Source organism: Scyliorhinus torazame, chromosome 21, assembly GCF_047496885.1.
Source record: "Scyliorhinus torazame isolate Kashiwa2021f chromosome 21, sScyTor2.1, whole genome shotgun sequence".
Classification (NCBI taxonomy): Eukaryota; Metazoa; Chordata; class Chondrichthyes; order Carcharhiniformes; family Scyliorhinidae; genus Scyliorhinus; species Scyliorhinus torazame.
In genome coordinates, this window is record NC_092727.1 from 134,333,569 (window position 1) to 134,349,327 (window position 15,759).

The 15,759-nt window shown below is 44.7% G+C and overlaps 1 protein-coding gene across 1 annotated transcript in view; it reads left to right on the forward strand.

The window, feature by feature from the left end:
• Positions 1-15,759, forward strand: part of retreg3 (reticulophagy regulator family member 3) — a 48,275-nt gene that overhangs the window by 16,994 nt on the left and 15,522 nt on the right. The window contains exons 3-5 of the mRNA XM_072487716.1: positions 1,597-1,627; positions 13,329-13,455; positions 14,375-14,459. Coding sequence (XP_072343817.1) covers positions 1,597-1,627; positions 13,329-13,455; positions 14,375-14,459 — 243 coding nt within the window. The remainder of the gene's footprint in view (positions 1-1,596; positions 1,628-13,328; positions 13,456-14,374; positions 14,460-15,759) is intronic.

Here is a 15,759-nt window from a genome sequence, read left to right on the forward strand (position 1 = left end):
GGAATGCCCTGCCTGCAACAGTCATGGACTCGCTAACATTAAGGGCATTTAAATGGTCATTGGATAAACATATGGACGATAAGGGAATAGTGTAGATGGGCTTTAGAGTGGTTTCACAGGTCGGCGCAACATCGAGGGCCGAAGGGCCAGTACTGCGCTGTAATGTTTTATGTTCTAATGGTGACCATGAAACTATCATTGTAAAAACCCATCTAGTTCACTCGTGTCCCTTAGGAATGGAAATCTGTCATCCTTATCTGATCTGGCCTAGGCGCAGGAGTCGGCAATTTCGTCTCCCGAGCCTAAAAACCCTCAATGTGATCATGGATGATCCCATCCTGGCCTCAACTCCACTGTCCTGCCCGTTCTCCAGAACCCTTCAACCCATTACCAATTAAAAATCTGTCTGACTCCTCAAATTTACTCACTGTCCCAGCATCCACCGCATTCTGGGGTAGCAGATTTCACTGATTCATAACCTTTTGCGAGAAGATTTTTCCTCCAATATGTTTTAAGTTTGCAGCCTCTAATGCTAAGATTATGACCTGTTTTAGAACGCCCCACAAGAGGAAGCATCAAAGAGAAAATGCTGGAAAATCTCAGCATGTCTGGCAGCATCTGTAGGGAGAGAAAAGAGCTAATGTTTCGAGTTCAGATGACCCTTTGTCAAAGCTTTTATCAATAGTTTGCTTTTATTAAGAGGAATCATTAGCTCCATGTCTACTTTGTCAAAACCTTTTAGCATCTTGTAAAACTCAATTAGATTTCGCCTCATTCTAAACTCTAGAGCGTATCGGCCTAAACTGTTCAATCTCTCCTCATATGACAAACCCCTCATCTCTGGAATCAATCTAGTGAACCTCCTCTGAACTGCCTCCAATGCCACTGCATCTTTCCTCAAATAAGGAGACCAAAACTGTGCTCAATACTCCAGGTGCTGTCTTACCAATGCCTTGTACAGTTGAAACACTTCCTTACCTTTATACTCAATTCCTTTTGCTATAAATGCCAACATTCCATTTCCTTTCCTTATTATCTGCTGTACCTGCATGTTCGTTTTCTGTAACTCCTGCACAAGGACACCCAGATCTCTCTGGATGTACAAGATTTTGAGGGGCCTAGACAGGGTGGACAGGAAGATTTGTTTCTCCTGTCTGAAGGGGTCACTTGTCAGGGGCTAAGATGTAAGGTGATTGGTGGAGGGAATAGAGAGGCCGTCTGGAACTCACTGCCTTGGTTGAGGCTGAAACGCTCAACTCATTTAAAAGGTACCTGGATCTGCAGCTGAAGTGCTGAAACTGGAAGGCTACAGACCAGGTGTTGGAAAATCGGAATCCAATGTTTTGTTGGCTAGCACAGACACAATGGGCTGAATGGCCTCTCTGCACGATAGTGTTTCTAATGTTCGAAACCATTCGGGGGAAATTTGCTTTAGTTGCTGCTTAATGCCCTGTAAATAAGCAGCCAGAGATATTCCACCTCGAATGTGCTGGCTGGATTGGTGATATAGCGTGCCTCATTTAATGATCCAATCAACTTAGTGACCTGTTAATAATGAACTGTTAATAATGGACTGCCAATTTGTTTGTTTTTTAGTGACCCACATGGAGGACAGTGATGTTGAGAGGTATAGAAACACATTTTTCTTACTGTGCATTTTTAAAGATTTAACAATGTCTGAGCTATGTGCTTTCTATTGAAATTGACCAATTATTCTGTTATAAGAATGAAATTTTGAGTTGCAAGTGAGGCAGATTTGTATTTTTAGAAGTGCCGTTTTGCTGCCGTGTAGGAGCTTGGTATGTTATTCAAATGGATCATGGCTGATCTGAATCCTATCCACCATGATTCTAGAACCTTCAATATCCTTACATCAGTAAAATCTAACACTTGGGTTTTGTCATTTTCAATTGACTCCATGCCTCAACAGATATTTGGGGATAGAATTCCAGAGTTCCACTACCCTTTGAAGAAATGCTTCCTGACACACCAACACTAAATGGCCCAGTTCTGTTTAATGGGATATACTCTCTTACTCTGAACTCCCCAATCAAGATTTCTCTCTATGCTATTCATTATTTTAAACACTTCAATTCGATCACAATTTTCTATACTCCAGAGGATATAAGCCTAGATGATGAAACCTGTTCTAATTTAAGCCATTTAGTTTCTTATTATTCAATTAATGGATGTTGGTGTCGCTGGCTAGGTCGTCATTTATTGTCCATTCCTAATTGCCCTTGAGAAGCTGGTGGGGAACTGCTGCCTTGACGCGCTGCAGTCTTTGTGGTGTAGGTACACAGTGCATTTAGAGAGGGAGTTCCAGGATTTTGATCCAAAGACAGTACAGGAACGGCGATATATTTCCTAGTCAGGTTGATGGCGTTCCCATGAGTCTGCTGCCTTTGTCCTGCAAGATGGTAGCAGTCGTGGGTTTGGAAGGTGCTGCCTGAGGAGACTTGGTAAATTCCTGCAATACTTCTTGTACACTGTTGCCACTATTAGTCAGTGGTGGGGGGAGTGAATGTTTGAGGAAGGGGTGGCAAGCAAGTGGGCTGCTTTGTCCTGGGTGGTGTCGAGCTTCTTGAGTGTTGTTGGAGCTGCACTCATCCAGACAAATGGAGAGTATTCCATCACACTCCTGACGAGTGCTTTGTAGATGGTAGCCATGATGTGGAGATGCGAGCGTTGGACTGAGTGGGCACAGTAAGAAGTCTTACAACACCAGGTTAAAGTCCAACAAATTTATTTGGAATCATTAGCTTTCAGAGCGCAGCTCCTTCATCAGGTGAGTCACAAGGTATTGTAAGACTTCTTATTGTAGATGGTGGGCAAGCTTTGAGGAGGCAGGCTTCCTAGTCTATGACCTGTGCTTGTAGCCACAGTATTTTCTGGCTAGTCCAGTTCAGTTTTAATGGTAACCCTGGATGCTGTTAGTTTATTTCTGCACTATTATTATTTAATTTACACTGCACTGCCCGCCAACTTGCAACTCAAGGCCAAGATATAGAATCTGAAAATAATCAAATATAGACGTAAACTAGATAGGAATATCAAAACCGATTCTAAATGCTTTTAAAGGCATATTTTAAAAAAAAAACTAAAGTGAACATTGATCCATTATAGTCAGAAGAAATTATCATGGGGAATTAGGAAATAGAGACAGATACAAAATATTATTTAACTTCACAGTTGAAGACACAAATTGCGGATAACCAAGGGGCAAATTGAGGGATGTAAGGTAATTAATGCCAGAGAGAAAATAAATTGGAGAAACTTAAAGGACTAAAAGCTGATTCAAAGGCCCCGATGGTCTACATCCGACGGTCCAAGAAGACTTAATTCCAGAGATTGTCAGATGCACTGGTAATGACTTTCCGAAATTCCCGAGGTTCTGGAACAATCCCAGCAGCTTGAAAGTTAGCAACTGTCAAATGTAATTCCTCTATTCAAGAAAGGAAAGCGAGGGGAAAGAGCATTGTGAACTGGTTAGTCTGACACCAGTCATCGAAGCATTGCTGGAAGCTGTTATTAAGAAAGTATTAACAATGCAATATGAAAATCACAGAATGAGCAGACAAAGTCAACATGGTTTACGAAAGGGGAATCCTGTTTGACAAACGTGTTCGAGTTTTTTGCAGATGTAACTAGGAGAATAGAAAAAAGGGAACCACTAGATGTAGTATACTTGGCCTCTCAAGATTAGGCACATGAGGGGAATATAACCCCGTCTCAATGGCAAACACATTTTCACATTTCCAAACAGTATTTGATAAATAGCATTTGCACTGATAATAGGGATGGGATCAGGGCAGGGGTAAGGGACGATCTCGGATTGGAAGAATAACATGTGCAATCTATTTGGATGGAGCTCAGAAACAGCAACAGGCAGCAGACATTGATTGGAGTTGTTTCTAGGCCACCTAATAGTAATGGCAATGTGGGACATGGTATTAGTCAGGAGATGGGAAGCATGTAGCATGGGCAATACAGCAATCATGGGTGACTCCAATCTGCACATAGTCTGGTTAAACCAAGTGAGCACAAATGCTGGGAAAGATGAGTTTCTGGAGTGCGTTAGGGATGGGGTTCTAGAGCAGTATGTTGAGGAGCCAACCAGAGAATCGATCATTCTAGATATAATAATATGTAATGAATAAGGGCTAACCAATAATGTTGCTGTAAAAGAGCTTTAGGGATGAGTGACCACAATATGATAGAATTTTACACAATGTTTGCGAGTGAGGAATATAGAATATGGGGGTCACCGTCTCAGGGAAAGGGCTCGAACATTTGGGTCTGAGATTTGGAGAAATTTCTTCACTCAATCTTTGAAATTCTTGACCTGGAGGGCTGTGGATACTTGATTGTTGAGTCTATTTAAAGCTGAGATGGACAGATTCTGGTGCCTCATGATAGATGGGAATGTGTAGTTGAGGCAGAAGATCACATGATTGTATTGAATGACGGAGCAGACTTGACTGGTTGTGTGGTCTACTCTTTGGTCAAAATGATTAACTTCTAATGGTTTTATCGGACCTGAGATTCGGTGTCCAGAACTGAATGCATTGCAGATGGAGTTGATCAAAATTTCTCCAACTGAAATAGAACGTCCACCTCTTCATACCTCAACCAGCTTGAGATGAAAGCCAAAATGCATTATCATATTAAATTATTTTTATATTGTCCTTAAGACGTAGGAGCAGAAGTGGGCCACTCGGTCAACGAGTCTGCTTCACCATTCAATGAGATTGTGACTGATCTGATATGATAATCCTCCACTCCACTTCCCTGCTTTGTCTCTGTAACCCTTCATTCCCTTACTGATTAAAAATATGTCGATCTCCGCCTTGAATGTACTTAATGACCTAACTTCTACAGCTCTCTGTGGTAAAGAATTCCACAAATTCATAACTATCAGAAGAAATTTCTCCTCATCTCTGTCTTAAATGTGCCACCCTTACAAAGAACAAAAAGTACAGCACAGGAACAGGCCCTTCGGCCCTCCAAGCCCGTGCCGACCATGCTGCCCGACTGAACTACAATCTTCTACACTTCCTGGGTCCGTATCCCGCTATTCCCATCCTATTCATGTATTTGTCAAGATGCCCCTTAAATGTCACTATCGTTACACTTTGAGATTATGCCCCCTGGCCCTAGACTTCCCCACAGAGGGAACAACTTCTCAGCATCTGTTCCAATGAGTACAGGCTCATCCTCTCCTCATAAGAAAATATGTCCAGACCAGGGATCAACTAGTGGACCTTCTCTGGACTGACTCCAATGCCAGTATTTTTTTCCTTAGATAAGGGGACCAAAACTGTTCACAGCATTCCAGGTGTGGTCTAACTAGCACAGTGGTTAGCACTGTTCCTTCACAGCTCCAGGGTCTCGCGTTCGATTCCCGGCTTGGGTCACTGTCTGTGCAGAGCCTGCACGTTCTGCCCGTGTCTGTGTAGGTTTCCTCCTGGTGCTCCGGTTTCCTCCCACAAGTCCCGAAAGCCGTGCTGTTCGGTGAATTGGACATTCTGAATTCTCCCTCTGTGTACCCGAACAGGCGCCGGAGTGTGGCGACTAGGTGATTTTCACAGTAACATCATTGCAGTGTTAATGTAAGCCTAGTTGTGACACTAAAGATTATTATTATTCACAACCCAGAGAGCGCTTACGGGGAAGTTTGATGATTAGAAGAACGGGTCCTGCCGGCAGAACCTGAGGATCGTCGGGCTACCGAAGGGCACAGAGGACAGAAACCTGACCGAGTTTGTCGTGAGGATGCTCAGGAAGCTGGTCTGAGGGGAAGGCTTCACCAAACCCCCAGCGGTGGACCAGGCCCACAGGCTGTTCCGACAGAGGCCCAAATCAGGAGATCCACCGCTGGCAATTATAGCAAAACTACATAAATTTCAGGACAAAGAGTAGGTGCTGAACTGGGTGAGGAACACACGCTCGTGGAGATGGGTGGAACATACAATCTGCATCTACCAGGACAAATTTATCCAGGAAACGGGCAGGGAAGGCAGCAATAATGGACAAGGGTGAGGGGCGGGGAGGGGAGGGGGGGAGGGGAGGGGGGGGGGAGGGGAGGGGGGGGGGAGGTGAAGGGGGGGAGGGGAGGTGAAGGGGGGGAGGTGAAGGGGGGGGGGAGGAGGTGAAGGGGGGGGGGAGGAGGTGAAGGGGGGGGGGAGGAGGTGAAGGGGGGGGGGGAGGAGGTGAAGGGGGGGGGGAGGAGGTGAAGGGGGGGGGAGGAGGTGAAGGGGGGGAGAGGGGGTGAAGGGGAGGGGAGAGGGGTGAAGGGGAGGGGAGGGGGGGGAGGTGAGGGGGGGGGGGAGGTGAGGGGAGGGGGGGAGGGGGAGGGCGGGGAGGTGAGGGGAGGGGGAGGGGAGGGCGGGGGAGGGGAGGGGAGGGGGTGAGGGGATTGGAGGCGGGAGGGGAGGGGGGGGGGGGAGGGAAGGGGGAAGGGAGGAAAGGGGGGGAGGGGGGGGAGGGGGGAAAGGGGGAGCGGGAGGGGAGAAGTACACTGAAATGAGAAGCGAGGTGGGGAGGACAAAATGGGCCGAGGGGAAAAAACAGCTGCTCCGGGGGGAGCCATCGCGCTGGCTAGTATGCCAGTACGCGGGAGTAAAAAGAGGAGGGGGGGGAAGGGGACTGTGGCACAGCTCTCGAAAGGGAGGGAGCGCCTGGCAGAAGGAGGGGACCGAATAGCAACCCGGGGGGAGGAATTGGGGGTAGGGGTAAAGAGACCCCAGCACGGGTCTGATTCCGATGTAAGCCGTCCCACTGTTACAGCCCTCATTTTCCTCAGTGCTGATGCCACTGCCCCACAAACCAAAATCCACTTCCCCCCCCACACAAGTCCTTCAGCCGCATTTTCCTCTCTCTAATTTTCTGTATCCTATGCTAATTTGCATGTAGCTCATAATAATCCACAGATTATAACCTTGGAGATTCTGTTATTTTATTTCGTGCCTGGCTCCTCAAAAACGCTATTCAGGAGCTCCTTCCTTCCCTATGCCAACAATGGGATTCTCCCACTGAAGGTTCTTCTCCAGACTGGAGATACAAAGAACAACAAAGAAAAATACAGCATAGGAACAGGCCCTTCGGCCCTCCAAGCCCGTGGCAACCATGCTGCCCGTCTAAACTAAAATCTTCTACACTTTCTGGGTCCGTATCCCTCTATTCCCATCCTATTCATGTATTTGTCCAGATGCCCCTTAAATGTCACTATCTTGACATGTCCCAAACCCAGCCACCGGGTAGCAATAAAGCCGTCTCAATTCACTCTTTGCTGCAGAGAACAATGTCAGTCCCCTCGCTATACACGGTCTCCTGTTACCACAACTTTCTATGTGCTAGGTAACGTCTAGATGTGTCCCTGATGTGTCTCAATATTTGCAGCTCAGCCTCCAATAATTCTGAGCCAAAGTTCCCAAGCCACAAACATTTACTGCAGATGTGTTTTCCCTGGACCACAATGTTATCCAGGACCCCCCACATGCTGAAGCCTTGATACATCACCTTTTTAAAATAAATTTACAGTTCCCAATAATTTTTATTCCAATTAAGGGGCAATTTAGCATGGTCAATCCACCTAACCTGCACATCTTTGTGTTGTGGCGGCGAAATCCACGCAGACGCGGGGAGAATGTGCCAACTCCACACGGACAGTGACCCAGGGCCGGGATGGGACCCTGGTCCTCAGCGCCGTGAGGCTACCCACTGCGCCACCGTGCTGCCCCCTTGACACATCACCTGATCTGCCATTCTCAATGTGTTTAAATAATTACTTGATACATTATTTGCTTAGTTTTGGTGCTTTTTATATAGTCGATGAGATAAGCACCAGTTTGTGCACTTTTTTAAACCCCAGGGAAAGAGTAGAACTTACCCACTTACCAGATTCTCACCAAACCGCTAATTCCTTTCCATGTCGTAGGGTAACCACTAATCCTAAAGAATAAGAAAGGTGGAAAAAGCAACAGGAAACCTCACTGAGCTCCCCCTTACCAAATTCCAAGCTTGCACTCTGTTCCTTGGTGCCTCCGTTTGCTGCATTCTCCATGGCAATGCCTCCACTAATCCGAGTCCACTTGCCAACCAGTGAGCATCCTCTCATGCAAGATAATTTGTTGTTCTCCGATACAGTTGGTAATTTATTACAAGGTATCCTGATGAGTGCAAGACGAAAAGCTTTGATAGCATGTCTCTTTTTCATTCCAGCACCTCCAGTTTAGTACAACCAAATGAATATGTGTATCTCTATTAGCTGTAAACCGTTTTAACTGATGGCAATTATTCTAAAACTCTTGGGCTAAAGGGAAAGTACAAAAAGGATTTTTGTTTCGTTTTCTATTAAGGAACTATTAATCTCAGCAGAATTTTGATTAAAACTACTATCCTGTAAATAGTTGGGGATTGGGACCGAGCAAGGGAGTGTGGGCTAGACCCATGTTTTTCAAACTTTTTTTCCCTGGACCCACTTCTACCAACCGGCCGACCTTCACAACACACGCCACTTTCACTTACCTTTAATGCGATGAGTCTGCTGAGATTTTCCAGCATTTTCTCTTTCGACAGGTGAGTCTGCTTGGTCCTCACGATCTGACTGCAGTCAGGTTCACAGGAGGAGAGGACAGTGCGCATATCAGGTGCAGAGTTCAGCTGGTTCCTTTGTGCCGTCTTCATCTTTGTGAGGACGGAAAATCCAATCTCGCACATGTATATCCTTGTGAAGGGCAATAGCAACAAATGCTTGTTTTACTCAGCACTGGTTACTCCTTGGAGATGCTACTGCAGAATGCTAATAACCTCGTGGACTTGCGACATGTTTTTAATGTGCTGTCACAGGTGAGGCACGGAAGTTCAATCTCCTCATTTGGAGTCTGCTGCAAGTTAATAATTGACTCTGGGGTCTCAAACTCATGGGTTTTTCACCCACTCTTCTCTTTCAAAATCTTAAATTTCTCCTCTGGACAGTAGCGAAAACAATTGTTCATCAGCGCAGCCAGATACAACTCAATAAGCCTTGTCAGTCTATAGTTCTCTTACTGACCCTCTTTTCTTTGATGTGTCGTAGCAGTATGGGGAACATGTAGGAGTTTTGACTTTGTACTCGCACTTGCCAAACTTTCAGTGACTTTTGGAAAGCATCTATTTCTTCACAGTGCCGAAAGCAATTATTATTAATAATAATAATAATAATAATCGCTTATTGTCACAAGTAGGCTTAAATAAAGTTACTGTGAAAAGCCCCTAGTCGCTACATTCCGGCACCTGTTTGGGGATGCTGGTACGGGAATTTTACCCGCACTGCTGGCATTGTTCTGCATTACAAGCCAGCTGTTTAGCCCACTGCTAAACCAGCCCCATCATCATCCTTCTCTTGCAATTTGCGGTCCAGTTTCTTTAGAATTGAAAAGATGTTTACAAGGTAAGACCTAGTTAGCATCCAAGTTCCATTACCAAATGTATACGACCATAAGACCTAGCAGCAGAATTAGGCCACTCGGCCCATCGAGTCTGCTCCGCCATTCAATCGTGGCTGATATTTTTCTCATCCCCATTCTCAGCTAGAGGGGACAATTTCTCAAGGAGGAAAGCATGGATTTTGTACATCAGTAACTCTCCCAAGCACCCGACTCTTTGACAGCCAAAGTACCTCTGTGGAACAATAAATGTGTATGCTTGCCCCCTTATCGGAACACCGAGCCTCAAAAAGTTTGGTATTGACTGCACTACGTTGAATGAAATTCTCAACTTTCGTAATTCTTTTTTCAACACCACTTCAAGATCAGATGGAGTTCCTTTCGATGCCAGTGCCTCACAGTGAATTAAACCATGATTCCAAACAATGTCCTGACCAGCTGCTTCCTTAATCCTTATTATAACTCCGCTATTTTTCCCAGTCATGTTGGCTGCCCCATCGCTTGTGATTCCTCTGCAATGAACCAGTCGAACTCGCACTTTCCAACCACATAACTATTCAACGCTTCAAAAATCAGTGCGCCAGCCGTGCTGGTTGGTAATGTCAGGCAGCACAGCAATTCTTCAACAAATTCATTGTGCCAAACATTCCTACTGTAAATTAACAAGATTAGGGCCTCACGGCGCCAAGGTCCCAAAGTTCGATTCTGGCTCTGGGTCACTGTCCGTGTGGAACTTGCACGTTCTCCCTGTGTCTGCATGAGTTTCACCCCCACAACCCAAAGATGTGCAGGTTAGGTAGCTTGGCCACGCTAAATTGCCCTTTAATTGGAAAAATGAATTGGGTACTCTAAAATTATTTTTAAAAAGAGTTTTTAAAAAACATTAGCACGGTTGCACAATCTGAAACATCTGTACTTCCAGTTGTATTTCGAACTCCCATGCTGACTTTAAATGAGAAATAACGTGGATTTCTAAATTGGCAACAATAGCACAAAGTCGGTGAACCACTGTGTTATCACTAAGTGGGATCACTTCATGCCATAGAGTGAATTAATCTCTCTGCTACATGTGGGCTATTTTCTCTTTAGCTACACAGTAATCTACCATGTTAGAGGCTAACTCTGCTTTGTCATTCAATGTTGCATTACTGCTCAGGACTTCAGCTGATGGTTTCACTTCTCGCTGCATCCTTTGCAAAAACAGGGTTGTCCTCCAACTCGCCATGCTTAGTCTTCAAATGCCTTTGACGAGGGTTTTAAAGACTCATTTGCAAGTATTTCCCTGTATATAACACACATGGGCTTTGCATCCTGATTTGAATTGGCGCAATTAACAAAGCCATACCTCAAGAAATCATCTTTATATTGCTTAGTTCCCAAGTTAAGTTTTTTCTTTGTTGGCTGTTCACCAGAGGCCCTGGAGCTCTGTATAGAGCTAACACTAACACTGCTGTATCCTGCCTGGGTTCTCCTGCGCAGCTCTCTCCAGCAGATTCAGTAGTAAGATCATGGCCTGTAGATACGCTGCCTGTTTATGTCTCTGGCTGTCTGTTCCGTATAACAAAATGATCCATCTCCACAGTCCTCTTGCCTTGCTTGCTAGCAGCTAGAAAATGGAAGAAGCTCTCCTCCGTGACTTCACGCCTAAAGCGTGTCCATGTAAGCAGCCTGACGTCAAGTGTACTTGCAGGGCGTGTGACCTGCTCACTGCTGCCACTTATGACCGGAAGACTGCATAACTGCATAATTCACATTAACAAGTCCATTGCGGCCGGCCACCATCCCAATTTAAAAACCGGTAGCGGCCGTTGGGTGCTGCTTCTCGCAATCGGGACCACCCTGTAGTGGCTTGTTGGTGGTGCGTCATATGGTCATATTTGTGCCAGGAGTGAATTTCATTTGGGGAGTGTTTTGGAGCTGGCTCATTTGCAATAACTGTGTATGTAATACTCTGCAATTTTGCTGAAACACATTGTAAACACTGCTCTGTATAAGTCCACAACCACATCTGTTATTTCTCATTCTGCATGTTTTCCCTACCACACATTCCAGGGTGTTTGCTGCTGCCAGATTTGAAGGAGCTTGTATTTTTCTCTTTAATAGTTTTATTTTTATAGAAAAGCAAAAAGCTGAGTTTTAGGTGTTTATGATCCTAGCTGATGTTACCGGAGGGTCTGGTCCCAGAAAGGAACCCGGCTCAACAGATCGTAACTTTTATTTTTTGTTTAGAAATGTGGATGAACAGAGTTCAGATTTCTGTTCTTTATTCCTTTAATTTTGTGTAACGCTCATTCCCTGATTAATGATTGTTCTTTAGCTTCTGGAACCTGTTTTATGCATTCCTGTACTGTTCGCCTCAACATAAGGAGAAGTAGATTTAGGACTGAGTTTAGGAGGAACTTCTTCGCCCAAAGGGTTGTGAATCTATGGAATTCCCAGTGAAGCAGTTGAGGCTGCTTCATTAAATGTTTTCAGGATAAAGATAGTTAGTTTTTTGAAGAATAAAGGGTTATGGTGTTTGGTCGGAAAAGTGGACCTGAGTCCACAAAGGATCAACCATAATCTCGTTGACTGGCAGATCAGGCTCGAAGGGCCAGGTGGCCTACTCCTGGTTCTTATGTTCTTATTATGTTAGTTTCTGCAAGAGCTGCTTTCTTTTCCGTTTCCTGGTTCCAACTCAACTCAAAAACTTGTACTTTTCATTGTGGGCCTCTGGTTGCTAAGAAATTGTTTTGTTTTTTTAAGCCTGTAATTGCTTTTACGCTGTAAACCCTTAATTACAATGCAGACAAAGTTTAAAGTGAAACTAAAACCTATAGACATCCACTTAAACAAAGTAAGCTGAAACCTTATTGTTAACACACACATGAAACTTATTTGAGCTATATTTTCTAACATAAGCAATGCACTAATTATACTGAGAGTGGTAATGGTCTGGAACTTGCCCGTGAGGATAATGGAAGCAGAGACTATAAATTATTTCAAGCGGAAGTTGGTACTGAAACCTGCAGGGCTACGGGCATAGCGTGGGGTAATGGGACGAACTAGATTGCTTCATGGAGTGCTGGTACAGACCTGATGGGCTGAACGGCCGCCTCCTGTGGCCATGATTGCGAAAGAGCCATTGCCAACTCTGCCCATCTTGTCATGTAGCCTGGTGACATTCTCGAAGCTGACAGGTTTTTGATTGCACTTTTCTGTTTCATAATAAAATATTTTAAACTGTAATGAATCTCTGCAACCAATGTTTGATTCTTGGGACATTTTGCTGTGTTAACGGCTCTGTATAAATGAGTTATTGTCACAACCTCAATTTTAACACATTTAAAGGACATTTTAGAATATTTGGCTACCCATTGTGCTGATGTGATCATGTGTAACACTGCAGTGAGTGGAGCAGGATTGGATGGTAAGGAAGTAATTGCTGGAAAGCTATGGTTAATATTATGGCCTTGAAATACCTAGTGACTGAGGTATACTCATAACCACAATTTTCCAAAATATTTAATTTTATAAGCATTGTAGCGAAGTGACACTTATTACAAATCGTCTGGTGGAGGGTAAGGATTTGAGGAAACAATCCTAATTCATGGCTTTGGGTATACAAATTAAGCCACCAATTGATTGTGTCGATTCTCAAACCAGTCTGATTCACATACAATGATCTGCAGATCATCCCCAAAATTGTCCCCATTTCTCAAACTGGGCCCTGGATCAGGAAGAGTTCCTGTCGTAATATCTGGAGCACACGGTAGTATGTGGACCGTCTTTACTCTGTACTAGTTGTACTTGTGACGATAGTTACAACTCATCCTTGCTACAGCTCATTTTAGATTGTGTTTGTAGATGAGCATCTGCTTTGTTGACATCCTGACATTTGCTTTGGTCCTTCTCGTACAGCTGGGGCCTTGTTCATCCAAAACTGCTCAGTGTTCCTGAACTTTGTCACAGAATGGCAGAGCTCTCACTCGGTGGAGAGAGGTTCTTGAAGAACTTGTACCATTTTAAAAAGCAGAATCCTGGCAAGGTAAGAGCTTTATTGAACACATTGTAATTTCAGAGAAGTTCAGTGATTTTAAAGCACTTATTATATTTGTTCCCATCATGCAAGTGATTCTGCATTTTTGTTGAAAGAATGCGCCATTGTGTTTGGGATCTGTTGGCCCTATAGCCTTCCGGAGAGTTCCAAGATTGTATGATTTTTTTCACAAGTCATTCTGCATTCTCCATGAAAGCATTTAGAAGAGTTTGAATTCTCAAATCGGCTGAATTGTAATCCCTCCAAAGATGACTTCAACATTGTCTTTACAAAGGCAGCATTTTTCTTAAACATCTGGTCAGTGGCTCTGATACAATTAGTTACCTGTGTGCAGCGGTCACCAGGACATGTGGTGACTGGGGAATGGACAAGGCGAGTGGGGGATGAGGATGGGAAGGTGGTTGAGAGGCATGGCATGGATGGGAGAAAATATTGGGGGTGGAGGGGGCTCGCAATGGTTGAAGGCAAGGGGGGATATGTAAAGATCTAGGTGAGCAGGAGAGGATGGAGGTGGATAGAACTGAGTGAGTGAATGTGGGTAGGAGAGGTTGGATGAAGATGGAGGTGGATAGAACTGAGTGGATGAGGGTAGGAGAGGTTGGATGAGGATGGAGGTGGATAGAACTGAGTGGATGAGGGTAGGAGAGGTGAGATGAGGGTAGGAGAGGTTGGATGAGGATTGGGGGGCGATGTATTGCTAGGAGATATGTGGATGAGATTGCTTTAAAGTGACAGTAAGTGGTCTGATAAATTTAAAATCTTCAAGATCTCCCAAACCTGTAGTACCTGAAGCTTTTAGCGTATCTCCCAGATAATCCTTTAATGCCATTAGTGATGTGGGAATCATTATGGGAAGTAGTTCTGTATGGAAGTTGTGAATTAATTGTATCCGGATTGTTTTGTTCAGTTTTGCCTTTTAGTTTGCGGTGTGTTCACATTCCTGGCTGTAATTGGACGCTACATTCCTGGTCTCCTCCTTTGCTACGTCAGTTGTAAGTGCAGTTTTAATATATTTGACTTCTAGATACGTTAATTCTGTATAAAGTGAGTTATTTTCACTTGCTCTCTGTACTTCTCACTGTTGGTCTGTAGTGATGCTAAAAAGCAAAGTTCTGATTAAGCAGCTGAAATACAGCAGCTCTTTCACAAGCTCTATTGTATCCACGATGCACACTTCTTCTGCATGTACAATTAGCCTCGTGCCCCCACATCCACAAACACCCATTCCACCCCTAAAAAACAATCGCAAATCATTTTTCACAGCTACAATTGGTCACTCCTACATCACACTCCGGTTCATTGACTACAGCTCCACCTTAAACACCACCTAATCCCAGCCAAGCTCATATCCAAACTCCAAAACCTAGGACTTGGCTCCTCCCTCTGCAACTGGATCCTCGACTTCCTGACCCATAGACCACAATCAGTAAGGACAAACAACAACACCTCCTCCACCATAGTCCTCAATACCAGGGCCCCGCAAGGCTGCGTACATAGTCTCCGACTATACACCCTGTGTACACAACTGCGTGGTAAAACTTGGCTCCAATTCCCATCTACAAGTTTGTTCATGACATAGTGGGTCGGATCTCAAACAGCGATGAGTCAGAGTACAGGAGGGAGATCGAGAACCTAGTGGAGTGGTGTAACAACAACAATCTCTCCCTCGAGTCAGAAAAACTAAAGAGCTGGTCATTGACTTCAGGAAGCAAAGTATCGTACACACCCCTGTCAGTATCAACGGGGCTGAGGTGGTGATGGTTGACCGCTTCAAATTCCTAGGGGTACACATTTCCAAAAATCTGTCCTGATCCACCCACGCCAACGCAATGACCAAGAAAGCACTACAGTGCTTATAGTTTTTCAGGAAGGAAATTCAGCATGTCCATGTGGACCCTTACCAATTTTTACAGATGCACCAGAGAAAGCATCCTGTCGGGCTGCATCACAGCCTGTTATGGCAACTGCTCGGCCCAAGACCCCAAGAAACATCAGAGAGTCATGAACACAGCCCAGTCCATCACCCAAAACCACCTCCCGTCCATTGACTCTGTCTACACCGCCCACTGCCTTGGGAAAGTGGGCAGCATAATTATAGACCCTCCCACCTGGATTATTCTCTCTTCCAACCACTTCTATCAGGCAGAAGTTACAAAAGTCTGAGAACAGGCACTAACAGATTGGAAAAACAGCTTCTTCCCCGTTGTTACCAGACTGCTGAATGACCCGCTTATGGATTTAACTGATCTTTAACGCATCTTGTCTACTGTGTAGCGCTAAACTCCGTATGCT